At 41.2% G+C, this 26587-nt stretch overlaps 1 protein-coding gene across 1 annotated transcript in view; it reads right to left on the reverse strand.

Moving 5' to 3' along the window:
- Window positions 1-5231: 5231 nt before the first annotated feature.
- TMED10 (transmembrane p24 trafficking protein 10) overlaps window positions 5232-26587 on the reverse strand; it is a 41542-nt gene continuing 20186 nt past the window's right edge. The window contains exons 3-5 of the mRNA XM_043556657.1: window positions 22324-22397; window positions 9069-9195; window positions 5232-8667 (exon numbers count right to left, since the gene is read on the reverse strand). Of these exons, the coding sequence (XP_043412592.1) occupies window positions 8546-8667; window positions 9069-9195; window positions 22324-22397 (323 nt within the window). The 3' untranslated portion in view covers window positions 5232-8545. The remainder of the gene's footprint in view (window positions 8668-9068; window positions 9196-22323; window positions 22398-26587) is intronic.

Genomic DNA, 26587 nt, shown 5'->3' on the forward strand with positions numbered 1-26587 from the left:
CTGGTGCTTCCGGCCCGGCGGGCTTTCCTCCGCCTGCGCTGGCCCTCTTGCTTAGCCCGGCGGCCTCGGCTTCGCTCCCTCCCTCCCTCCCTCCAGGGCGGGCCGGGCTTGGCGGGCGCTGGTGGGGACGCCGTGGGACCGAAGGGCTCCAGACACGGCAGGGGATCACCGACGGGTCTGTAGACCACTTCCCCGATCCCTGGCCAGGTCCCCAGACAGCTTCGAGGTCCGGAGGTCGCCCAGTCAACCTCTTGGCGCCAGGCCTATCTCAAGGGCAAGTGATTCCACGTTGGACAGTGCTCTTTGTTTAGGGAGATATTAAAGATACTATAGTAAGCGAAAATATTTACTGCCTGTCATCTCAGTAGGTGGGCCCAGTTATTTCTCCCAGAACCCCCACTAGGTTCTCCCTGTTCTGTACTACTCCAAAAATATTTTAAATCAACTCTCCTGACACTCTTTTTCCAGATTTAACATTCTCCTTGCGTCTGTCTTTCCAAATCTCTGACCATCTGATCTCATGCAGCATTCTTCGAGCAATGAGGTGTCAATGTATTTAAGGATGGGAAATCTACAATAAGATGCTCCTTACCCTTAAGTCACTAGGAGAATTGTAATACAGTAAAAAAAAAAAAAAAAAAAAAATAGGTCCCAACAGTTATTGACCTTGGGCAACTTTTTTTTTTTTCATTTTTTTTTTTTCATTTTTTATTTATTTTTGGGACAGAGAGAGACAGAGCATGAATGGGGGAGGGGCAGAGAGAGAGGGAGACACAGAATCGGAAACAGGCTCCAGGCTCTGAGCCATCAGCCCAGAGCCTGACGCGGGGCTCGAACTCACGGACCGCGAGATCGTGACCTGGCTGAAGTCGGACGCTTAACCGACTGCGCCACCCAGGCGCCCCGACCTTGGGCAACTTTACGTTACCCAAGTTTTTTAAAATCTGTAAAGCTTGTAGGAATATGACCTACCTCACAGAGATAACAGTTAACTTTTTACTGTGTTATGTTCCTGAGACTACGCTAAAGGTTTTCTTATGTCATCCCACTTAATCCTTATATTATTCTTATTCTAAATAAAGAACTGAGATACAGAGGTTCAGTAACCTGCTCATTGTTACACAGCTAGTAAGGGGAGCCCAGAGTCAAACCCAGCACTCTGGATCCACAACTTTCAGAGAGCACAATGTTTTGGGTGTTGTGGCTGGAGGCCAGGGTGTGTGTGGGGTAGAAGCAAAAGAAGACCGGGCCTCAACTGTTGAGTTTGGCTTTCCTGTGGGCAATGAAAAATTATGTGAGATTTTTTTAAGCAGGGGAGTATATGATTAGTGACCGCACGTCCTAATTTGCTGGGGAAGTCCCAATTTATGCCTCCTCCCCTCCCCCCACCCCACCCCCCCACCCCCAGCATAACAAATAGAGCTTTATTTTGCTCAAGTGCCCAGCTTGGACAATAAACTATAATACGGTCACCTTACATAAGACCAAAGATGTATCTTACAAATAACTCCAATGACCATGTGGAGGACAAAGACTGGAAGGCAGGGAGACTAGATAGGAGGCAATTTAATAGTCTAAGAAAAGAAAAGGCACTGAAGTATTTATCAGTGTGAGTGGAGAGGGTTCCAGGTTTGAGAAATCCATTTGAGGAACATTTAGAACTTTGTGATCAATCGAAATGTGGTTGATGAGGTAAATTTGAGTGGAAGAGATTCACTTCCTGATTTTTAATGAGGTGGGTAGTGATAGCAAGGAGAGGATGAAGAAAATTGGTGAAATGGGATAGAGGAGTTGTGAAGGATGAGTTCACATTCCTCTGACCTCTCTACGGTTCATCAATGTCCCTTTCATTTATGTATGTATGTATGTGTTTAAGAGAGAGAGCGTGGTTGAGCATATGAGTGGCAGAGGGGCAGAGACAGAGAGAGAGAGAGAAAATCCCAAGCCAGCTCGGCACTGTCCGTGCAGAGCCCAGTGCGGAGCTCAAATCTACAAAAGTGAGATCATGACCTGAACCAAAGTCAAGAGCTGGGACTCTTAACCAACTGAGCCATCCAGGCGCCTACACTGTGTATGATGTCCTACACTCTGCATAACATTCCACATTGGGTCTGAGTAAGAGAGTACAAAGAGACTCCTGTCTCCCTTGATCTGGATCCAATACTTCTTTTTCATATGCTAGTCTTCATAATGATGGTCTGCTTATGTCATACTTGTACTTTAAGCCTCTTTTTCACATCCAAAGCAATCCAGAGTAACACAGCTCTCCCAGTAGATCACATCACTTCTTTGTAAAATACTGATGCTTGTTAGGTTTACTTTATTGTCTATCTCCATTCATTAGAACCTTAGCTCCACAAGAGTCTGGATTTTGTACTCTTGTTTACAGCTGTATATCAACACCCAGGAAAGTGCTTGATATTCTAGGGTTAAAATTTATTTGATAAATGAGTATCAGGTCATTATTATCTCCTATGTATAGAACATTTTTTTTAACCTAAACGCAGGCCTGATAACTCCTGTCATGTTTTATTTTGATGGCTTCATTCCAGGATGCCAGATTATAGATATTTTTAAAAATTTCAGTTAATTCATTCAACAAACACGGAGTACCAATTTATGCCAGGTGCTGAGTTACAACAGAAAACAAAATAAAACATGGTTCCTACTCTTATGGAGCCTACAGTCCATATAACAAACAACCAAGCAATTACAACTGTGTAAATGCTGTGGTTAAGTACAAGCTTCCAGAAAGGAATCCAGGAGGGGCATCTTTCCAAGAAAACTTGCTGGGTTAGTGAAGGCTTCCTGGAGGAATATCCAAAATTCAGTGATAGGTGAACAAAGTAGGGAGATTATTCTGGATAGACGCCATTCCATTTACCTTCTATTCGTCACAAGGCACTTGGAGGATTACGTATTGCTTCTTATTTGAGTTTACTCCAGAGCTTGGCTCAGCACATTAAACAAAATATATGTTCAATGTGTTTTTTTTTTTTAGTGTTTTTAATTTTTTGGTTAAAGGAATGAAAAAAACAATGACTTAAAAAGCGAATAGGTTTCACCAAAGCTTAAAAATTTATTTTTCTGGGGGCCCCTGGGTAGCTTAGTTGGTTAAGCGTCTTGACTCTTGGTTTTGGCTCAGGTCATGATCTCACAGTTTGTGGGTTTGAGAGAGAGAGAGAACCTGTGTTGGGCTTTGCACCCACAGCGCGGGGCCTGCTTGGGATTCTGTCTCCCTCTCTCTGCCCCTCCCTTGCTCGTGCCCTCTTTCTCAAAAATAAACAAACAAAAGAAATTTATTTTTCTGGCATCTTCGCCATGAGGAATGACAGTTTTCTATAGCTTGGTTAACCTGATAGTGTAATTTGTTCCAGTTATAATGCATAGATTAAGCTTAACAAATGTCTTGTTAGAGAATACAGAACAGAAATACTCATGCTCAGTTGTTCATTACACTGGATATAAATGAAACTAAACATCTGGCCTTTGAATATTCTAAAGTCCAGAAACACTGAACATTGTAAACGTGTAACTGATTTTAAAGTGCCTTTGGTAAAAATGGACATTTCCAGGTTTCATTTTAACAATAGAATGCTATATAGCAGATGTTCCTAGTTGTTAATGGCAGACTCCTGGGGCCACAGAATCACTGTAAAAATTAAAGAATCTACCAAAGTGCCAAGCAAACTCTATACCTTCACTTTCCAGTTTGGTAGACTCTAGCTACATGCAGCTATTGAACACCTGAATTGTGGTTAGTCTGAATGGAGATGTACTATAGCTGTAAAGTGCACACTGGGCTTCAAAGACTTTATATGGGGGGGATAGAAGTAAAATACTCATTAATCTTTTTTCTATTGACTACATGTTGAAATGCTATTTTGGATATATTAAATATACCAAAACTAATTCTGCCTGTTTCTTATTGTGGCACTGGAAAATTTAAAACTACACACGGGGTTTATGTTATGTGGGAGACCACTACAACAGACTGAATAGTCTGCACAACACATACTAGCATTTAACAAGTATGTGATACTGTTGAGACTATTAAGTTCATTTAAAAGTTTTGAATTCAGGGGCAACTGGGTAGCTCAGTTGGTTGAGTGCCTGGCTCTTGGTTTTGGCTCAGGTCATGATCTCATGGTTCATGGGTTTGAGCCCCAAATTGGGCTTGTGCTGGCAGTGTGGAGCCTGCTAGGAATTCTCTCTCTCTCTCTCTCCCCCCTCTTTGCTCCCGCCCCCCACCCCCAGCTTGCACACTCTCTCTCTCAAATTTTAAAAAGTTTCAAATTCATTTATGTTTATGTTCTCCAAAAGTAAATCATCAGTGAAGAATAAGACATTTTTGATATGAAAATAGTTACACTCAAAATTGGGAATCACTACTTTATAGACTACAGATTCACTGACAAATTTATTACCTGTTTTTGGGTGGAATAGAGGCAGAGGGAAACTAAGATGCCAGCTAGTGAATGTGCAAAGCACTTTAGGCTGACCTCTTGGAAAGAAGCTTTATGCAAAATGTTCAAATGTAAGTAAAAAGAAGGAGAAAATGGCCTTTACTTCATGGGTTGGGTTTTGCACAGATGTGATGGGCAAAAATGCAAGTCCTAAAAGGTTATAAATTGGAAGGGGTATTTTCAGAATAGAGGGCAAAAGAGAAGACACTCTGTAGGAATAATTCCAGTAACAGTTTCCAAAAGAGAGAAGGTACAGAAAATGCTTGACTTAGAGAACCCTATTTTGCCTGTCTGAAGATGTGTATTATCGTTATGTTTATACATTTTTTTTTAATGTTTATTTTTTTTTTGAGACAGAGAGGGACAGAGCATCAGCGGAGGAGGGGCAGAGAGAGAGAGGGAAACACAGACTCCAAAGCAGGCTCCAGGCTCTGCGCTGTCAGCACAGAGCCCGATGCGGGACTCGAACTCATGAGCTGTGAGATCATGACCTGAGCTGAAGTCAGACACCCAACCAACTGGGCTGCCCAGGTGCCCCTTTTATTGTTATGTTTATATACACATTATATATAGCTTACATATTTATATATAAAATATAATAAAATTTTATTAGCTCAAATAAACTTTTTCCATCTGCAGTAAATTACATGCAATTTTCTTCTCTAATTCATCACAGATAATTTGCCATACTTTAAAACTGAAGAATATGGAAGAATTATTGTCAATTCAGACAAAGAGATACTGAACAGAAAAATACACCTAAAATGGTTTCTGCTAGCGTTTATTTGAGAAAATGTACACAAAAATCCCCAATCCAAACTTACAAGTAAATCTATAGAAATCCCACACACCTCTTTCCATTAAACAAACAGAAAAATGGCTTACGACAGGGGTTTATGACAATGGTATAACAATGCTTAAACTGTATTGTTCCTATGTATATTATATAGACTGTGTTAAATGGGCTCAAAATGGAGGAAAGCAGATAACATCCCCATTTTTAAAGCTCATTTGTTCTTGCACTAGGCTTTTATAAAATTAAGTAATTTTTACTTTTTCAATCAAATCAAAGTGTAATTATCAATGAACTTTAAACTGAAAGCACAATGTCCAAGTTGGTGTTTTTGGCATGAGTAAAAGGGAAGGACATGGAAAAAAAATCCGTTTCACAAAGTCACATTCAGGAACAAAAAGATCAGCAAAATAAAATATTCTCCTCGTCTATCTTTTTGTCATTTTATCAGAGCAAAAGGATAATCAACTGAAGAACTTTCACTGCTTCTGAAAAAGGGGGAAGGCACCAGTCAGAAATACGAGAGTTTATTAGACTAATAGTATAGAACAGAACTTGACCTTTACATGTCTAAGAATGGATTTGACCCACAAATTCAGTTATTCTCTTCCCTACTTGGATGTATCCTTTCTTGTCTAGTATATGTAATACCACATGTAGACTTTCTCAACATCTGCTCTCCTTATGGCGAAGATTTGGCTGCCAGGTTCTCAGAAGCTGTACCTATCAATTCCTACCAGCAGATGGCAATGTCGCACACCAGAGGAATTCATACAGGGAGCCAAGAGAGGGGGGGAAAGGGCTTTGGGTTCACAGTAGCTGGAACATTAATAGAACAGCCTGAGAGTTCAACAACATAATTCACTTCCTCTTCTACTTTTCTACTTTATCCTGGTCACCACGGCAGTGTTCTCTGTTAATTCTAACACTGCTTCTTAACTGCAAGTGCTATGCCCTAAGTCCTGTAATTCTTACCACTGTGATTAGACAAGCCCTATAACAGTAGGGGTTGAAAAAGAAATTATAGAAAGGACAAACTCCCCAAGGCACCTGGGTAGCTCAGTTGGTTGAGTGACCGGCTTCGGCTCAGGTCATGATCTCACAGCTCGTGAGTTCGAGCCCCGCATCAGGCTCTGTGCTGACAGCTCGGAGCCTGGAGCCTGCTTCGGATTCTGTGTCTCCCTCTCTCTGCCCCTAACCCACTCGCATTCTGTCTCTGTCTCTCTCAAAAATAAACATTAAAAAAAAAAAAAAAAAAGGACAAACTCCCACCCACTTTCTAGGGTGGAGTGGAGACATTTTTAAGTGGTAGTATTTTTCGTAACTGTTTACAGTCATTTGTATCCATGCCTTCACTTACTTATATTAGTATTTGCATTTAGGCACCTTATATGCCAACAGTGATTCTTGGCTTTGCTTTCACAACATGCATTTTCAAGTATTTACTCTATTCATAATCCTCCCAGGGGGTGTGTGTGTGTGTGTGTGTGTGTGTGTGTGTGTGTTTGTACCTCGTATGTCTTAATTTGTTAGACAGAACACATAAGGACAGGAATTAAGTCAGTGACTGGGCATGTAAGAAGAGTTGGTGAATTTTACTTGTATTTTCCTTGGTAGAAGTTAAAAATTCAAGCAACCACGCTCCGTCAGTAGAGCATGCGACTCTTGATCTCGGGGTTGTAAGTTCAAGACCCACCCATGTTGGGTGTAGAGATTACTTGGAAAAAAACCAAAAATCTAAAAAAAAATTCAAGCAACCACATATCTGACAGGATTTGTATCTAGGATGTATAAGGAACTCTCAAAACTTAATGTAGAAAGAACAATCTAATTAGAAAATGGGCAAAAAGGATATGAATAGGTATTTAATTGAGGAAAATAGATGGCAAATAAGCACATGAAAAGATGTTCGACATCATTTGCTGTTAGGAAAATGCAAATCAAAACCATAATGAGGTATTACTACACGCACCTATTAGAATGACTACAATAAAAATAACGGTAATAGCAAATACTGGTGAAGATTTGGAGAAAATGGATTGGTCACACATTGCTGGTGGGAAGGTAAAATGGCAGTCACTCTGGAAAAAGAGTAGGATGGTTTCTTACAAAAATAAACACGTGCTTACCATATTGCCCTCTTGGGCACTTATCCCAGAGAAATGAGTATTTATGTTCACATGAAATCCTGTACATGAAAGTTCACAGCAGCTTTATTAGAAATGGCCAAAACCTGACAACAGCCCCAGTGTCCTTCAGTGGGGGGATGGTTAAACAAACTGTGGTACATCCATACCGTGGAATACTACTGAGCAATAAAAAGGAGCAAGCTACTGGTAACATGCAACAACTTGGATGGATTTCAAGGAAATTATGCTGAGTTCAAAAAGCCAATCTCAGAAGGCTACATGCTATATGATTGCATTTATAAAACGTTCTTGAAATGACAAAATTAGAGATAGAGAACAGATCAGTGGTTGCCAGAAGGTGGGGCTCTGGGGTAAGGAAGGGAGGTGGTCATGGTTATAAAAGGGTAGTAGTACAAAGGATACGAGAGTTGGACTGTTCTGCATCTTGCAGTGCTGATCACACAAATCTCTACCTGACAAAACTGCATAGAACTAAACACACGTAAATACACGAAAAAGGTTCAGGCAGTTAAGCACAAATATTTTAATTCTCTAAAACGATGTCTTCTTTAAGAGTTATCTACAGTTCAAAGCTCCTCTCTATGAGGTGTCCCATCGATCACCCTTTTAAGAGACATAAAATTATGAAAGGGTATCACCAGAAGCTACCTACACATTTCAGCTAAGGGTCAAGAGAAAGTTAAGTGTGTTTTCACACAGAAATCCAAAGAGGATGATCAATGAAACAAGTTCAACATGGTCATACATACCTTGGTGAAGGAACTAGAGTGGAAGCTCAAGCTGGTGAGCAAGTAGGAAAAGGAAAGAAAACATGGTTCAAACATAGCACATGAGGAAACCCAGTACAAATGCTGGCTTTGGCATTAGCTAGGTAACCCCTATTTTTTGTCATAGGTGACTCTAATAATAGTCCTATTGTTGCAAAACCAGTCCAAATCCTACGAAGTTAAAAAGAAGTCCCTCATTGACTTATTGGGTGTAGGTGGTAACCCATGTCCTCCCACACCAAAAGAGATCAGTTCTGGCAAGAAAGCTCCAATGTGCCTTGATGGTGCTGTCAGTAGGATGCCTTAGGCGAGGCACGTCCCAGGGATGTTCAGCTGGCTGAGATACAGGTGGGAGGACACTGGGCTTTATTACTCAATCAACTTCTTGGCCTTGAAAAAGCGACGCAGGTAGAAGACCTGCCAGGTGGCTAGTCCAATGAGGCAGAACATTGAAAAGATGCTGAAGTACAGGACCCGAGTATTTGTTGACTCTAAAAAAACAGAAATGTGACAAGTGTAAATGAAGTGAGGTTCAGCAGACTAAACAGTGGCCAGGGGGAAAAGGCAATTAGTTAACTCCACTCAGTCCCTAGGCCAGGCAGTAGGATTCTGGATTGTTTTTCTTAAAATTTCACTGTTCTATATAGAAATGTTAAAAATCACAAAGATTAGCACTATCGGTTTGATACACAATAAGCTGAGAATACGGTTAACTGCGTATCACAGAAGAACTTTCTTTCCCCTTGAAAATCGAACCGAGCTCGTTTACCTTAAGAAGCAACAGTTCTGAAGTGAGTGATCATCCCATCAGCCCAGCCCTACCCCCATCTGGCAAAACTGAGAAAAGAGGTCTGGCGCCTTTATGAACAAACAAGAGCTGCCTCTCCCTCACCATTGGTATCTCGCATCTCCTCCTCTCGCTTCTTCATGTAGGCAAAGTCATTAACGATGGATTCTGAGAGGTCTTCTAGGCGTCGGAGCTCCACCTCTAAAGGTTTGAGTTTCTCAACCTTGGCAATCTGGAAAAGAAAGGAATTATGAACCCACTCCTTGAAAAATCCACTCTAGTCTAGAACACAAGGCAACAGAGGAGTTTTTTAAAAAGTTTCACCAAGGAGCGCCTGGGTGACCCGGCTGGTTGAGCGTCTGACTTCGGCTCAGGTCAGGATCTCATGGTCTGTGAGTTCGAGCCCCACATCGGGTTCCATGCTGTCAGTGCAGAGCCCACTTCAGATCCTCTGTTCCCCCTCTCTGTCCCTCCCCTGCTCACTCTCTCTCAAAAACAAGCGAACATTAATAAAATGGGCTCTGAATTTCCTTTAAACCAATAAACAAACAAAAAGTTTCACCAAACTGGGGGTGCCCGGCTGGCTCACTCAGTCAGTGGAGCATGTGACTCTTGATCTTGAGGTTGTGGGTTTGGACCCCACATTGGGTGTAGAGATTTTAAAAATAAAATCTTCAAAAACAAAAACTTAAAATCCCTTCTGTTATCACTGTAACATATTTCATTTTTTAAAGTTTGTTTATTTTTGAGAGAGAGAGAGAGAAGAGAGCACCTGCACAAGTAGGGGAGGGGTACAAGACGGAAGAGAGAATCCCAGGCAGGCTCTGTACCATCAGTGCAGAACCCGATGCGGGGCACAAACCCACAAACTGTGAGATCATGACCTGAGCCAAAACCAAGAGTCAGATGCTTAACTGACTAAGCCACCCAGGTGCCCCTAACATATTTTAAAATCTTTTGCCCTTCCCCACGAACTGTTTGTGTTTCCATTTCAGACTTTTCTTTATACTTTAATTTTGATTAAAACCTCCTTAGAAGTTCTATCATATGGTAGGCTATCTATTTTAATTGATCCTAAAAGAATCCTGAGATTCTTGATTTTAATAAAGCATTTTACTTTACCCTTCCACTCATGTCCAAGAAACAGTATTATCAGCATAATAAGTGGGAGAGTCATGATATTAGACGTGATTTAATTTAAAAGACAACCATCCAAATTCCCAATAAGGAATGCACAGGAATGAGAGTATGTGTAACTATAACATTAAGATAATAACTCAAACTGCAAAATTAGAGAATTCTGGTTTGCTCATTTAAATCCCAAAAGAGCTTTAAGGTTTATATCAGAGCTCCAGAGCCCAGATGACTCCTGGGTCTGCTACCAAAAAAATTACACTGCATCTTTGGTTTTTCGAATTACACAGCCAGTTATCAAAAGAAATCTCCAAGGACTTCCTTGTATGCTAAGGAATGAAGGATGTGAGAAATGAATTGTTTTCCTTTCTCAACCTAGACCACTGTGAAACCTCCAAGAGCATCTAGTAACTAAAGGCAGATACAATAAAAGAAAGGATTTCATTATTTTATTTGTTTTTTCCTATCAACCTTAGATTATGAATTGCTTTAAAATGGGGATACATCACCAGAGCTTTCCAGATCTTAAAACTCACATACCAGGCTGTACTTAAAATTTTCCTACATAGAGAATTCTTCAAAATTTCTTTTCCTTGGGGCACCTGAGTGGCTCAGTCGGTTGGTTAAGTGTCTGATTCTCGATTTAAAATTTTTTTTTTAATATGTATTTATTTTTGACAGAGAGAGAGAGACACAGCATGAGCAGGGGAGGGGCAGAGAGACAGGGAGACACGGAATCCAAAGCAGGCTCCAGGCTCCGAGCTGTCAACACAGAGCCCGACGCAGGGCTTAAACTCGCAGACCATGAGATCATGACCTGAGCCAAAGTCGGATGCTCAACCGACTGAGCCACCCAGGTGCCTCTGATTCTCAATTTAGGCTCGGGTCGTGATCTCACAGTCTGTGAGCGCCATGTCGAGCTCTGTGCTGACAGTGCAGCGCCTGCTTGGGATTACCGCTCTCCACCCGCCTCTCTCTTACCCTTCCCCACTTGCGTGTGTGCTCTCTCTACACAAACTTTAAATAAATAAATATTCTTTTCCTATATCTGCTTCTTTACTCTCTATCTACCATATGTTCTCTCTATAACTCCCTACTTTTTCTTCTCTTTTGTCCAATTTACTTTCTTTGTTCTTTTCCTGTTAACGTTAACAGCAATTAACATAGGATGAACAGGAAGAGTTTAAGGGTGTTCCTATGTTCTCTTTGCTAATCTAGATTCCTCACTGAATATTTTTAAAAATAAAAATATTTTTAAAAAGAAGAGGGGAGGGCGGGTGATGGGTATTGAAGAGGGCATCTTTTGGGATGAGCACTGGGTGTTGTATGGAAACCAATCTGACAGTAAATTTCATATATGAAATAAATAAAAAATAAAACTAGAAACTGCTGTTAAGATAGGGATATAAAAATTAGATTTATATTTAAAGTACATAAAATGCAATGAATTTGTAATGATGCACCTGTTTTCTTTCACTGGATTTATGTTTTCTTACATTTGTAAAATGTTGGTTAGTGTGACTGACAGCTACAAAACAGAATAACGCTAACTGACTACAACATTTAACTAAAGGTCAGTTAATGTATTCAGCAAACTCTCCTAGCTGAATGCCCAAATGCCAAGTTTTGCCATTAATCTAGAATATGTATCAGTTGATTGATCTCATATAGAGCCACAGAGCAAAGGAACTGAACTCCCCAGGAAAAAGATACCAATACAAGAGACATATCATAAGCTGAACTTCCGTCTGTTTACTCCTGGTCTATACTTTCGCCTCCAAAGCTTCCTGAATGAGACAGAATAAAAGCAACGGCATGAAACTTCTTTAGCGATAAATGATATAAGGCTCTCTAAATGGAAACGTGCAAAAAGGAACTGGAAGTGAAACTATGGCTGTGCCTCTGCCAGCTGAAAGTATTATTTTAAAAAATGATTTGGAAGACAACTTCTAACCCTCCCTCCCTTTTTTATTAAATGACAATAGGCCAAAAGCCTAATACCTGAAAGACTATGATGGAATTAAAATACATTTGGTACTGAGGATGGCCTTTGTGCACTGTAGACCAAAAATCCTGCTCCTGATTCATTTCTGGTGTTCTGTTTACTTTTCAGTTGTATAAGCAATGCATAAACATGTTCTCCTGCTAAAAATGTCAACCATTCAGAAGCAAAGGGAACAAAAACAAAAAGCCCACCTTCACAGCTAGCTCCCCAATTCCCACATCCACACATTCCTTCTCAGAGGTAACCATGGTTGTGGACTTGGTGTATATCTATCTAGACCTTGTTAGAAGATAACACACTATGCTTTTGCATGCATATAAGTGTACACACAAACATGTAATTAAAAACATACTTATAAATGGGATCATACTGTACACGTTGCTCTATGGCTTGCTTTTTCTCATTTAGTAAGATCTTTCCAAAAACTTCAGCGCTTATATATCGGACAAAGGGCTAGTATCCAAAATCTATAAAGAGCTCACCAAACTCCACACCCAAAAAACAAATAATCCAGTGAAGAAAGGGGCAGAAACCATGAACGGACACTTCTCTAAAGAAGACATCCAGATGGCCAACAGGCACATGAAAAGATGCTCAACATCACTCCTCATCAGGGAAATACAAATCAAAACCACACTCAGGTATCACCTCACGCCAGTCAGAGTGGCCAAAATGAACAAATCAGGAGACTATAGATGCTGGAGAGGATGTGGAGAAACGGGAACTCTCTTGCACTGTTGGTGGGAATGCAAATTGGTGCAGCCGCTCTGGAAAGCAGTGTGGAGGTTCCTCAGAAAATTAAAAATAGACCTACCCTATGACCCAGCAATAGCACTGCTAGGAATTTACCCAAGGGATACAGGAGTGCTGATGCAGAGGGGCACTTGTACCCCAATGTTTATAGCAGCACTCTCAACAATAGCCAAATTGTGGAAAAAGCCTAAATGTCCATCAACTGATGAATGGATAAATTGTGGTTTATACACACAATGGAGTACTACATGGCAATGAGAAAGAATGAAATATGGCCCTTTTGTAGCAACATGGATGGAATTGGAGAGTGTGATGCTAAGTGAAATAAGCCATACAGAGAAAGACAGATACCATATGTTTTCACTCTTATGTGGATCCTGAGAAACTTAACAGAAACCCATGGGGGAGGGGAAGAAAAAAAAAAAAAAGAGGTTAGAGTGGGAGAGAGCCAAAGCATAAAAGACTCTTAAAAACTGAGAACAAACTGAGGGTTGATGGGGGGTGGGAGGGCGGGGAGGGTAGGTGATGGGCATTGAAGAGGGCATCTTTTGGGATGAGCACTGGGTGTTGTATGGAAACCAATTTGACAATAAATTTCATATATTAAAATAAATAAATAAATGAATGAATGAATGAATGAATAAGTCCAAAAACAAAAACAACAAAAAACTTCAGCGCTTATAGATTCACCTCATTCTTCCTAACTGCTGCACAGTATTCCATACTGCATACAGGCCACTGTTTACTTACTCCTTCAATTCCCCAACTCCTCTTCTAGTACAGGTCCTACTCCAGACTCTTTAGCTCTATTCATAACCAAACAGCCCAACTCCCATTTTCCAAGTTGATATTTCCTCAATGAAATCCCTACTCAACCCTGTCCTTACTTTGGTAAATTAGTTTTGACCTTCTATGAGTGGGATGAAGGTCTCTTTTCCTAAAACACATCCCTGCCTAATAAACACCTTTATTTTTTTTTTTAATACCTTTATTCTTTTTTTTTTTTTTAATTTTTTTTTCAACATTTATTTATTTTTGGGACAGAGAGAGACAGAGCATGAACGGGGGAGGGGCAGAGAGAGAGGGAATCACAGAATCGGAAACAGGCTCCAGGCTCCGAGCCATCAGCCCAGAGCCCGACGCGGGGCTCGAACTCACGGACCGTGAGATCGTGACCTGGCTGAAGTCGGACGCTTAACCGACTGCGCCACCCAGGCGCCCCGTTTAATACCTTTATTCTTGATACCAAGTCTTGATACTTTTAAATCTAGGAAACTTAAAGAATTGCCAAGATATTAAAACAATGTTGAAAAGTAATTTGCTAATCCAACCATCTAACACATCATGGATACTCAATGGTAAATAACAATATGAATGGATATATATTTACATTTAATCTAAATTTAGAGATTAAAAAAATGTAAAAAGCTGTTAAAAAAAAAAAACAAAAACAGAACATTTTAAGACCCTAACAACAATGCTGACTATGTGCAAGGTACCAAGATAAATGATGATCTCTGTTCCTAAGAAGCTCACGGTCTGGTAGAGAGGCTCATATAAAAAGCTATAACCATAATATAAGGCATTATGTATTAACTTTTACAACAAAAGTACACATTAAAAGTGTAAAGAGAAAAAAAAGGGTGTGCCTGGGTTCAGGTCATGATCTCATGGTTTGTGAGATCGAGACCAACGTCAGGCTCTGCACTGACAGTGCAGAGCCTGCTTGGGATTCTCTCTCCCTCTGTCCCTGTCTCTTTCCCGCTCACACTCTCTCAAAATAAAAATAAATCTAAAAAACTTAAAAAAAAAAGTGGAAAGGAAAGCAAGTAGCACACGATTAATCATAGTTGGAAGGATAAAGGAAAGGTTAACAGGAAACGAGTGAACCGAGTTTCATGAATTCTGCAGGATTCTGAAAGAGATGAGATAGAAAGGCATTCAAGGTTACAGGGAAGTTGCACACCAAAACTTGGAGGGAGGAAACTGCAAGCCATGTTTAGGAGACCATGAGTTGTCTAGTCATAGGTAGTCTGATGTGTATGTGTGTGTGCACTCACACGTCAACACACATACGTGCCTGGGGGAGGGTGGTGGCTAACAGCAAACATAAAGTTCAAAAGTCAGGCTGGAGTTAAACTGAGGAAGAGGATGAAGAAGGCTGTATAATGAATCAGACCTACCGGTATATAACTAGAATGTGTACATATTTTATACCTTGTAATCTTGCTTAATCCTCCTAACCCTGTATGAGATAACCCTGTATTAGAGATATTATTATCTCTAAATTCTTCAGATGAGGAAATTAAGGTTCAGAGTGTTAAATAACTCACCCAAGTTCTCAGAGCTTGGTGGAGCTGAGATTGGAATCCAAGTGTGAGTTTATATTTTTACTCTGTAGGTACTAAAAATCTGATGAAGGAAACTAGTAGACTACACTAAGTTTTTTCTGGATCAAAGGTGAAGTGATCAAGCTATATTAGGCCTCAAGGATCTGGGTAAGTTGTCCAGTTTATCAGCCAAACTTCCTTGGTTTCATACTGATATTATTCTCATTTTTAGAGACTAAGAGAGTAAAATTTTTAAGCAAATTATCACTATTCTCAGGAAGACCTTCTTTGCTTGCCTAGGATTAAGTATTCAATGAGTATTATCATGACTTTTCTCATAGTTGGCACAAAAAGCTAATAAGAAAACCTCTATCAAAATCCCCAGACTGTTGTTCTGCTCTTTTAAACGTCTGATTTGGGGAGCCTGGGGGGCTCAGTCGGTTAAGCGTCCGACTTCAGCCCAGGTCATGATCTCAAGGTTCGTGAGTTCAAGCCCCGTATCAGGCTCTGTGCAGACAGCTCGGAGCCTGGAGCCTACTTCGGATTCTGTGTCTCACTCTCTCCCTGCCCCTCCCTAGCTCATGCTCGCTCTCTCTGTCAAAAATAAATAAACTTAAATAAAATAAAAGTCTGATTTAAGGTTCAAAGTGTTTGCAAGAATGTGAAATTATAGCAGCACCTGGGTGGCTCAGTCAGTTACGCGTCTGACTTTGGTTCAGGTCATGATGTCAGAGTTCGTGAGTTTGAGCTCTGCATCGAGTTCTGTGCTGACAGCTCTGAGCCTGGAGCCTGCTTCGGATTCTGTCTCCCCATCTCTGTCTGCCCCTCCCCCGCTCGTGCTGTGTGTGTGTGTGTGTGTGTGTGTGTGTGTATGTGTGTGTGTGTGTCTCAAAAATAAATATTAAATTTTTTTTTTAAAAAGAAGAATGTGAAATTATACATGTTTCATGATGGCAGGTCACTATCCTAGTCTACTTCTCTCTTCCTAGGCTGAAAGGATGATGTGTATTTTGTCAACAGCTAGATAAAGGCAAAGCCTATTTGACAACATTGTGTACCATACATTCTCCACTAGAGGGAAGCATTCCCCTTGCAGGCTGCATTTAGCCATTGAATAATCAAAGAGCCACCACAGACAGACTGACCTCATTTTACAAATCAAGAAACTGAAGATTCCATGGTTACTCAGTCTTTTGGGTAGAAAACCAAGTCTAACAGAACCATGGTCTCTTGACTCCCTACCCAAGATCACCGAAGCATTTATTCAGCATCAAAATTGCAAAGTTCTGGGGCCCTGAGTGGCTCAGTCGGTCGAGTGTCCAACTTCAGCTCAGGTCATGATCTCATGGTTCATGGGTTTGAGCCCCACGTTGGGCTCTGTGCTGACAGCTTGGAGCCTGGGACCTGCTTCAGATTCTGTGTCTCCCTCTCTCTCTGCACCTCCCCCACTCACACTCTTTCTCCCTCTCAAAAATAAACATTAAAAAATTAGAAAAAAAAAAAAAAAAGACGCAAAAGCTCTGCTGTAAACTGCAAGCAAAACCGTATTTTTGACTTCCAAAAGCACATTCATTCAGTGTATCCAAATCCTACCTATGTTTTAAGCCCTAACCACGAAGCTTCCTTTTAACCATTTCTGTCCACGCCAATTCCTTCTTTCCTAAAATCCTATAGCACTTAGACTGTGCCACATAATTAACTCAATCATACACTGTCATATTCATAGTTTTGATTTTTATCCTTCTAAAAACTTTTTTAAAGGTTTTATTTATTTTTGAGAAAGACAGAGACAGCGGTGAGCAGGGAAAGGGGAGAGAGAAACTGTGAGAGAAATAGAGAATCCCAAGCAAGCTCCATGCTGCCAGCACAGAGCCCAATGTGGGCCTCGAACCCACAAAACTGAGACATGACCTGAGCTGAAACCAAGAGTCAGACACTTAATAAGACGGCAGCACCACCCAGGCACCTCTCTTTCCCCACACTACTTTGGCCCTTGAACTCAAGGAAATGAATACAATGTATACTTTGCGTAGCACGTCCATTCCACGCCTTCTTCAGAGAAGCCAACTTTCTCATAGCAGAAAGTAAGTGCCGTTGGTCCCCTGAAGCAAGGGCTTCCTCTAAGTTAAGAACATTCTACATCTACTTCCACCCTCTGCCCAGGAGAAGGTCCTCCCTACCACACTTTCACTCTCCTCTGTAGTGGTAGGTGATGCTTGGAAAACTACAAGTTACAAAGCCTTTCCCTGCATACATACAACACTTTCCAAAACGGCTGAAATTATCCTTCTTAGGCCATATCCAAATCTTCCCCTCCTCTAATGAGGATTTGAATCTAGAGTTGCGAGTTACATGTAATTGCCCCAAGAAAAGGTGTTAACTCTGAGAAACTGCTTCTTAAAACAGACATGTGAAACAAACCCGCCTCCAGAGAATCCCTGGATTGTTTTCCTGGTGGAGCACGGAGAGTCAAGAGAAGCTTGGTGTGGTAAGCCAAATTCAGTCAAACTGCAGTTACCTCCACACCCCCCCAAATTTTAGAAGCACACCAGTAACAGTGGAGACCATCTAATCGAGCACAATTAAGATAAAGAAGGCCGACCTATAACCAAGGACAAGTCTACTTGTGTAGGGAGGTGTGTGAATCACAGGCCTCTTCACAGAAGCTCAAAAGGTCAACAATGTGCCAAAATAAGGCCAGATGATACTGCTGATCTTAGGGCGAAGCGAAATTTAGCATGATCCTATTTACTCTGTCCTATTCAATTTCCAGAAAGGGCGGGAGAAGGGAGCCAAAATCTGCTGAACCGACCAACTATGTGTCACGTTCCTTACCCATGTTATTTCATTTCACTTATGTCAGAAAGGGATTTTGGATCCAGTATGCAGAACCAGAGCTCCTCCTTCCCGAGGGCATTCAGAAAAGTAGAACTTTTGAAAAGTCTTCAGCTGTTGCTCCGACAAGGGCAACTGTGTTTCTGGGGTACATGTTGATAGCAAATGACACACTAATAGAACCCACATGCAAAACAGGATTTTAGTTGTGCTGAAAATGCTGACATCCACATCAAGATAGGACATACACACGCCTGCCTGGCTCAATCATTCGCGCGTGCGACTCTTAACCTCGGGGTCACGAGTTCAAGCCCCATGTTGCATCTGGGGCCCCATTTAAAAAAAAAGAAAGAAAGAAAGAAGGGACATACACAGCCCCAGAGTTAGAGGATATGTCACATGGCTCCTTCTTTGTGAGACAGTGATTGCCGTCATTTCCACGACTGCAGGATTAGACAACTAAGTCCTCATGAACAGCTGCTCTAGTTCACAGACCACAAACTCAAAAAAAAAAAAAAAAAAAAAAAAAATGGCTCGGGGCGCCTGGGTGGCTCAGTCAGTTGAACATCAGACTTTGGCTCAGGTCAGAATCTCATACAGTTCATGAGTTCGAGCCCCTTTATTCAGGCTCTCTGCTGTCAGCACAGAGCCCCTTTGGGATCCACTGTCTCCCCGCCCTGCCACCTCCCCTGCCCATCATCCCTGCTCATGCTCTCTCTCAAAAATAAACACTAAAAAAAAAACCAAAACAAAAAACGGCTCAATTCACATACTGACTCTAAAAAGATGCCCCCTTCAGGGGCAAAAGACACTGTGGTGAGAGGTCCTTAAAATTCAACAGAGGGAATCAAAAGTGCTTTATTTTTGAGGAGATAGCATTCCGAACTCTTTAAAGAATTCAAAGTTCAAGACTCTATGCTTCTTTACAATAGGACAACCATTCTAGCTTCCAAATAGCATCACCTTACATTTCTATTATTGACACAGCAATTCCACATGCGCTAATTAAGTAAATCCTCTGTACCAATTTAGTAGGTATTGTGGTACTCTGCCCAGCTATCGAACCACTGACTACTATTGAACTTTACAAAACCACAAGGGACTTCAGAGTCATGAAGCCCACAGCTGCGAGGGAAAGATGTTCTGCATGTGAAAAAAAATTAAAGAAATGTGCCACTTCCCCAAAGCTAAACACTTATGCCAACAGGTCCAAATCCTCTGGAGATAAAAGCTCTCCATTACCTCAAGGGCCTGAAATTAAATGCCTCAAAACCTCTACATATGCTCAATGCTCTCTGGTAATTAACCAGAGAACAAGTGCTTCTATTATTCATGTTCTTGTCACAGGCATTTGCCGAGAGACAAGGAACAGCTATTTCTAAGCAAGATTCAAGGGAACCTAGCCATTGACTGAGAAAAGGGCTAGTCTTTGGCCTGTGTCATAACCACTTCTCCTCCTCTCAGTTTGGTTTGCTTTTTTTGGTGGGGGGTGGGGGTGGGGGGGTGGTAAGATTGCCGAAGAAAGTAGTAATAAGAGTTACTTGGTTAAGAAACAGAATTTAGAGCTGTGTTGTAACCATGTGCGTAATGAAATGCTTAGGACATGCCAGGCTTCCAAAGCAGGAAGCAGGCAAAGGAAGTGCTGTGGTTTCCTTTCGGGTAGGGATTCCCCTCTTGGGTTAAGCAAAAGGTCAGGAAAGATAAAGGCCCTTCCCCAATGTCAACAAAGTCCAAGGATGGTTGAAATTCCAGGAGGAATAGGAGTTCCAAAATGTCCTGTTACAGTGATATCCACATCATTTTATATATATGTAAACTCACAAATAATAGTCTCTGTTTTAGAGGGGGAAATGATGTCTAACGTCTCCAAATGCCCTATTATTTAATGTATACCACTTAATGACAGCCATCATATTAGGAGGAAAAGTTACAACAGGTCAAATTGTACACAGTAGGAACTTAAAGGAACCTGGCTCAGAGAACGGTCTGAAGTTGAGGATAGTGAGGCAGTAATCAAAAACTGAAAATCATTTTACCTGTTCTTCCACCTCATAATAACTGCAACAGCATTTTTCTCTTTTATACCTTATAACACCATTTTAACACACAGTATCATATTTAAACATAATTAAGATTCTTCTGAACCCTCAAAGTTTAAAAGGATTTTTTCAACTTACTCTTCAGTTCACCAAATAAAGAGGCTCTCTTGCTTTATTTCTTTTAACTAAACTAGGGGTGCCTGGGTGGCTCAAGTTGGTTGAGCGTCCGACTTTGGCTCAGGTCATGATCTCACAGTCTGTGAGTTTGAGCCCCGCGTTGGGCTCTGTGCTGACAGCTTGGAGCCTGGAGCCTGCTTGGGATTGTGTGTCTCCCTCCCTCACTGCCCCTCCCCCGCTCAAGCTCCATCTCTTAAAAATGAATAAATGTTTAAAAAAAACAACTTTATGGGGCGCCTGGGTGGCTCAGTCAGTTGAGCGAGTTGAGCGTCCGACTTCGGCTCAGGTCATGATCTCGTAGTCCGTGAGTTCGAGCCCCACGTCAGGCTCTGTGCTGACAGCTCAGAGCCTGAAGCCTGTTTCAGATTCTGTGTCTCCTTCTCTCTCTGACCGCCCCCCATTCATGCTCTGTCTCTGTCTCAAAAATAAATAAACGTTAAAAAAACAAACAAACAACAACAACTTTAAACTAGTTTAGACATGGTAGCAAGCAAATTAATGTCTCTACTGGGAACGGTCTTCCATTCACCACTGCATCACTGCTCCCGTTTATCACCTACACATAACTCAGCCTGGTTTTGTTCGACTGGACATCTGAACTGGGAAAAAGAGGAAAGACCTGAAGAGCTGCAGCTGTTGCACTACTCCTTCCTGTTGCAGAGCCAGCCAGTCACTTCCAACCTGATTCCATTCCAGGATATTTTGCTTCCACGTCCTGGCCAAAGGCAGAGCAACTTCTTTAGTTCCATCGGTCCTAGAATATTCTCTGAAATACACTTTTCTTTGTTAATATTGAGTCTACAGTCTTTAAAACCAATTTATTTCCTGTACCCCACCTCTTCTTCATGCCCTCAGTAAAAAGGCTCTGATTTGGGTAAAAATACTCTTAACTTTCTATAAAAGCCAATCCTCCACTCTTATATAGTCCTTGAGGTTTTTAAAAGGTGCTCTTCACTTAAAGAACCATTCTGTGCTACCGTAATAGATGAAAAAGCTCAGTTCCCTTACCTTTATTCTATGCACACCCCCACCTCCATACCACCCAAATAAATGCCAGTTTTTATTCCCTATAATACTACCTATCAGCAAAAATATTTATTCGTTATCAAGCTCTCCAGTCTATTGCAGTTTTTCCTACCATCGTGCTCCTTTTCATAAAAGACTGAAATTGTGTTATTAACTATAAGCTACTTTTGATTATGGTGTTTCTCAAAGTCAGCACGGTTGTTCATGTCTAAACAGCACTGAATCCATGTCCTAAATATATAGATATAGGATATAGATATAGATATAGATATAGATATAGATACACACATACACACACACATACACATACATAGAGCTGTCCATCTGGAGTAAAATCCTCAAGAATTAAAAACACATTGCTTTTCTTAATCTTGAACATATAAATGAAGTCTGTAATTTTAATAATTACAAATATAGGGGCGCCTGGGTGGTTCAACTGGTTAAGCATCCTGCTCACGTTGGGCCCTGTGCTGACGGCACGGTGTCAGCTTGGGATTCTCTCTCTCCCCCTCCTCTGCTCGCTCTCTCCCAAAATAAAAAAATAAATGACAGGGGCACGGTTGGTTAGGTATCTAGCTCTTGGTTTTGGCTCAGGTCATGATCTCACAGGTTTGTGAGTCTGAGCTCTGTGTCAGGCTCTGTACTAACAGCGTGGAGCCCGCTTGGGTCTCGGTCTCTCTCTCTCTCTCTCTCTCTCTCTCTCTCTCGCCCCTCCCCGGCTCTTGTTCTCTCTCTCAAAATAAATAAACTTAAAAAAAAATTACAGATATACATCTGGGCTTCTGTCTCAAGAGTGCTAATGGCATACGCTTGAGTGTTTTATCACGTCAACATTTCTATGGGATAGCTGGTTCAGTCATTTGGCTGATGGCACAGCCAGAATTACTGTTCAAGGCTATTAATACAACTTCTCGCATCAGTAAGACTGTAGCTGGTTGTCACATGATTGATGAGAAAACAAAAGCCTTCTGGGCAAAGCACAGTCGGTCGGCCTGACTAGGTCACAGAAACCTCACAGCCGGCACGCTACTGCCTCCTCTGGCTGTTCCAGCAGGACGTACCTCTTCGTAATTTTTCGCCTCCACTCCGTGCTTCATGTCTAGAATCACGAGCTGATCAGGTATCCGCCCTGTTCCTGAGAGAGAAATCAAAAGCTTCACTGTGTAGAATATTTAAAATTCCGGGAAGTCACCCACCCCCCTCCCTCTCTCTAACCCCTACCCTCTCAATAGAGGGAAACAGCCGCGACTCCTCCCCCTACTCAGCTGCAGAAAATTCCTGGCTCTGGCTAAAATCACAAGCATTCCAGACAAAGCCTCGATCTGTGCGGGGTGGCGGAAAGCAGTGAGAATATGCTGCTGGCAAACATCTCTGAGCAGGCAGGACATAAGCCACTGCAGCTGGCACTACAGAGGAATAGGAGAGCAGAAGGGACGACATACGGACTTTACCAGATTAGGAAATAAAACTCAAGTCAAAAAGTATAAAATTGAGTAGCCAATAGGTAGCGGGCACCAACTCAGACTGAAAAGGTACACTTCCACATCTGAAAAGGCCTGTCAATTTTTGGGAAAAAAAAAAAAAAAAAAAAGATTAATGGGTATACGCTAAGCTTGAATTTACTTAATATAAACATGAGTACTGAAAACAACACAGGATCTAGCTAATATTCCACATTAATTCGAACATTTTGGTCAATGGAAGGCCACTGCAGTAGGCTAATAAAATGTTATATAGGACGCACAAAACACTTAAAAGAGAAGAGCCCAAGAAAAATACTTGTAAATAAGAGTACAATTCTCAGGGATGCTTCTTAGATAAATGTCTGTTTGGCATAGCAGGGCCAACAGAACGATGCTCGTATTAGAAAAAGTAAACTGATTCAGCTTGATCAAAGAGGAATTTAAACTTAAATCATCAGGTAGGAGAGAGGAAAAGACTCAGAGTCGCAGGCAACTGCTCGGCCCCAATCCCCTGGAATTCATCAATTCACCAAATTATTTATAAAATAAGAAGCTGCCTGCATGAAATTAGGAGTTTAGGGAAACAATGCCACTTAAGCATTGGGGTTCTTGAGACTATAAGCCAGAGAGAATGGTACTGTACCCTCTGCTGCCTGAACACTGGAGGTTTCTGATATGGACAAAAGTCAACTCAATAACTACTAAGAACTCACTAGGTGCTAGGACTGTACTGAATTACAATCTCTGCCTTCAAATAATTCCACGGGAATCTAAGACATATATATGCATAACAACTACAGTGAAAATGCAAAGCAGAATAAAACTTTAAGAAAAAAAAAAACAAAAACAGTTCAGGGGCACCTGGGTGGCTTAGTCAGTTAAGCATCTGACTCTTGACTTCAGCTCAGGTCATGATTTCACAGTTTGTGAGATTGAGCCCTGTGTCAGCTCTGCACTGACAGCACAGAGCCTGCTTGGGATTCTCTCTCTTCCTCTCTCTGCTCCCCTCCCCCCTCCACATGCACACACTCTCTCAATAATAAATACATTAAAAAGACAAAAAAACCCAAAAAAACCCAGTTCAGATAATCTCAGCTATGAAATAAAGGTTAGAGAAGGGAAGGCAATAGTTGTGGACAGACTTCACTAAAGAGAAAGCACCTGAAGGCAAGGACAGAGTACTCTAGGCAGAGGGCAAAGTATGGGCAAAGGTTCAGGTACTGAAATGAGTATGGCAGGTTTAAAAGACAGTAAAGAAGTTCTTTTGGATAGATTAGAAAGATCACTTGAAAGCCACAGAAATAAGACTACACAGGTAGGACTAATAAGAAACTAAGACAAGTCACAGATGCCTCTTGAACATTAAACCAGTAAGTCTCCAAAACAAAACAAAACAAAACAAAAACAGTGGCACCCAGAGAGGTATAGATCTTTCCCCAAATCCCATGTATAATCCTGATCATAACATTGGCCCATAAGAGATTCAGTGCAGATTTTTGATTCTCCTTCCTCATTTAGAAAGTTATGTAACTGAATCAGCTCACAACCCCACCTGGTCCAATGATCAAGATACTCTCTTCCTAATAGACTCTTTCCACCACCTCTCTGTTGCCACAGCACAGCATTAAGCATTATTCAAACACAAGTGAAACCACAAAACCACAGACCTCTGGCTGTTCTCAGTCCAGACCATATAGTCTCTTGTAGAGACCAGCCAACTTATCCCTGTAGCTGACATCGTGGCCCTAAAGGGTCCCCTTTGTAAAAACAAAACAAAACAAAACAAACGAAGAACAAGAACAAAACCTTCTCTGCATTTCTCTGTCAAATGGACAATCTTTTTTTTTAAACTTACTTTTTTTTTTAATGTTTATTTATTTCCAGCGAGCGTGCAAGAGAGAGCATGAGTGGAGGAGGGGCAGAGAGAGAGAGAGGGGGAGAGAGAGGATCCCAAGCAGGCTCCAAGCTGTCAGCACAGAACCCGAGGCAGGGCTCGATCCCACAAACCGTGAGATCATGACCTGAGCGGAAACCAAGAGTTGGTTGCCTAACCGACTGAGCCACCCAGGTGCCCCCAAATGCACAATCTTTGAAAAGGGGATGCAAAGACTACAAGTTATCACACTGCCATATCAAAACAAATGAAACTGGAAACTGAGTGGGGACTATACTGTATATGTGTATACATTTATGCATATATATACATAATTTTTATGAAAAAAATGTTTTAATGCTTATTTTTTGAGAGAAGGACAGAGTACAAGTGGGGGAGGGGCAGAGAGAGAGCGAGACAGAGCATGTGAATAGGTTCCAGGCTCTGAGCTGCCAGCACAGAGCCTGATGCAGGGCTTGAACTCACAAACCGAACTGTGAGATCATGACCTAAGCTGAAGTTGGGCACTTAACCTACTGAGCCACCCAAGTGCCTCATACATATATATCTTAAAAACTAGTTCCTGGGCATCTATATGCACAGCATCAGCACATAAAACACTCAGAATAAAAGATAAGTTCTACCTTCAAAGAGTTGAAAATTGGAAATGTAAGACAGACATACAGGAGACATTTAAATAACACAAAGCTGTGTGATGTATATATTCATACATATTCAAAAATGCCTAAATGATCTCATCAGTGAGTGATATACTATTTAGAGGAAGCCACATTAACCTCCTTGCTGTTTCTGAGGTATGCTAAGCATCTCAAGGCATTTGGCTCTTTCTCCAAAGTCCTCATTACTACCTGATTTATATTTACTTGTTTACTGTCTATTTGCGTCAATGAAAATGTAAGCTCCATGAGAACAGAACTGGTTTTATTCACTGCTGTATCCCCAACATTTGAAACAGCGCTTGGCACGTAAGGGCACTTAATAAATGATGTGTTAGATGAATCAATCGATTGAGAAACTGAGCAGGCTAGAATGGTTGAGGGAGGTAAGCTAAGGTAAACTCATGCTTTTATTGGAAGAGAGCATTCCAGCAAATGAATGTACGTGATGTGTTTAGAGGGTAGAGCAAACTAGACCTGCTGGGACTGATGAGCAGCGGAAGGCAAGGCTAGGGCAAGAATATAAAGACTGTTGAATGCCAGGATGCATAAAATCTCTTCTAGCTCAAAAATTCTATGATTCTGGGTTTCACTCTATAGCATAGGAACATTACTACCACTACAGAGCAGGGACAGCTTTTGAAAAAGGACTGACATGATGAAATATGTGTTTTAGGAGACAAATCTGGTAGCAGTATTTGGATATATTAAGAGCAGGGATATCTGAAGCCTAATGACACAATCCAGGATTTAAAAGATTAGAGTTCAGATTGTGTGGTGACAGATACAGAAGATATTTTGAAAGAAGTATAAGCAGAACTCAATGATAGGCTGACAAAGGAAAAAATGATTTCCAAATGTGAGCCCAAGTAACTGGAAGGGTAGTGGGAACGGTGGTAAGCGAGAGGAATTCATTTGGAAGAGAGGCTCATGAATACAGCCTCTAGACGTTTTAGACATCTTGGTTTTGAGATAAGAATGGCAAAGCTATGTGGCAATGTCTAGAATACTGTTGAGACATCCTGGAACTGGCACAGCTGGGAGCAGACAGAAGGATATCAGTCATGAAATCACCATTAAAATCCTTTATTTTTTTATTTTTAATCTATTATTCCATTTACTTCAGGCAAACTCCCTTAGCTTTTAGGGTAAATTGACCAACTTTAGATCAAGGGAATTGATTCTTGGTTAATTGTCAAAAGCAGGTGGTTGATCTGCCACTCCCGGGAATCTACTGCCACTCTTGGCAAAGAAGCCTGCTCTTCTAGGATAATTTGTTCTGAATATTCTACAAATGTAAAACTGCCAGGAG

This window comes from Prionailurus bengalensis, chromosome B3 (assembly GCF_016509475.1).
Source record: "Prionailurus bengalensis isolate Pbe53 chromosome B3, Fcat_Pben_1.1_paternal_pri, whole genome shotgun sequence".
Classification (NCBI taxonomy): domain Eukaryota; kingdom Metazoa; phylum Chordata; class Mammalia; order Carnivora; family Felidae; genus Prionailurus; species Prionailurus bengalensis.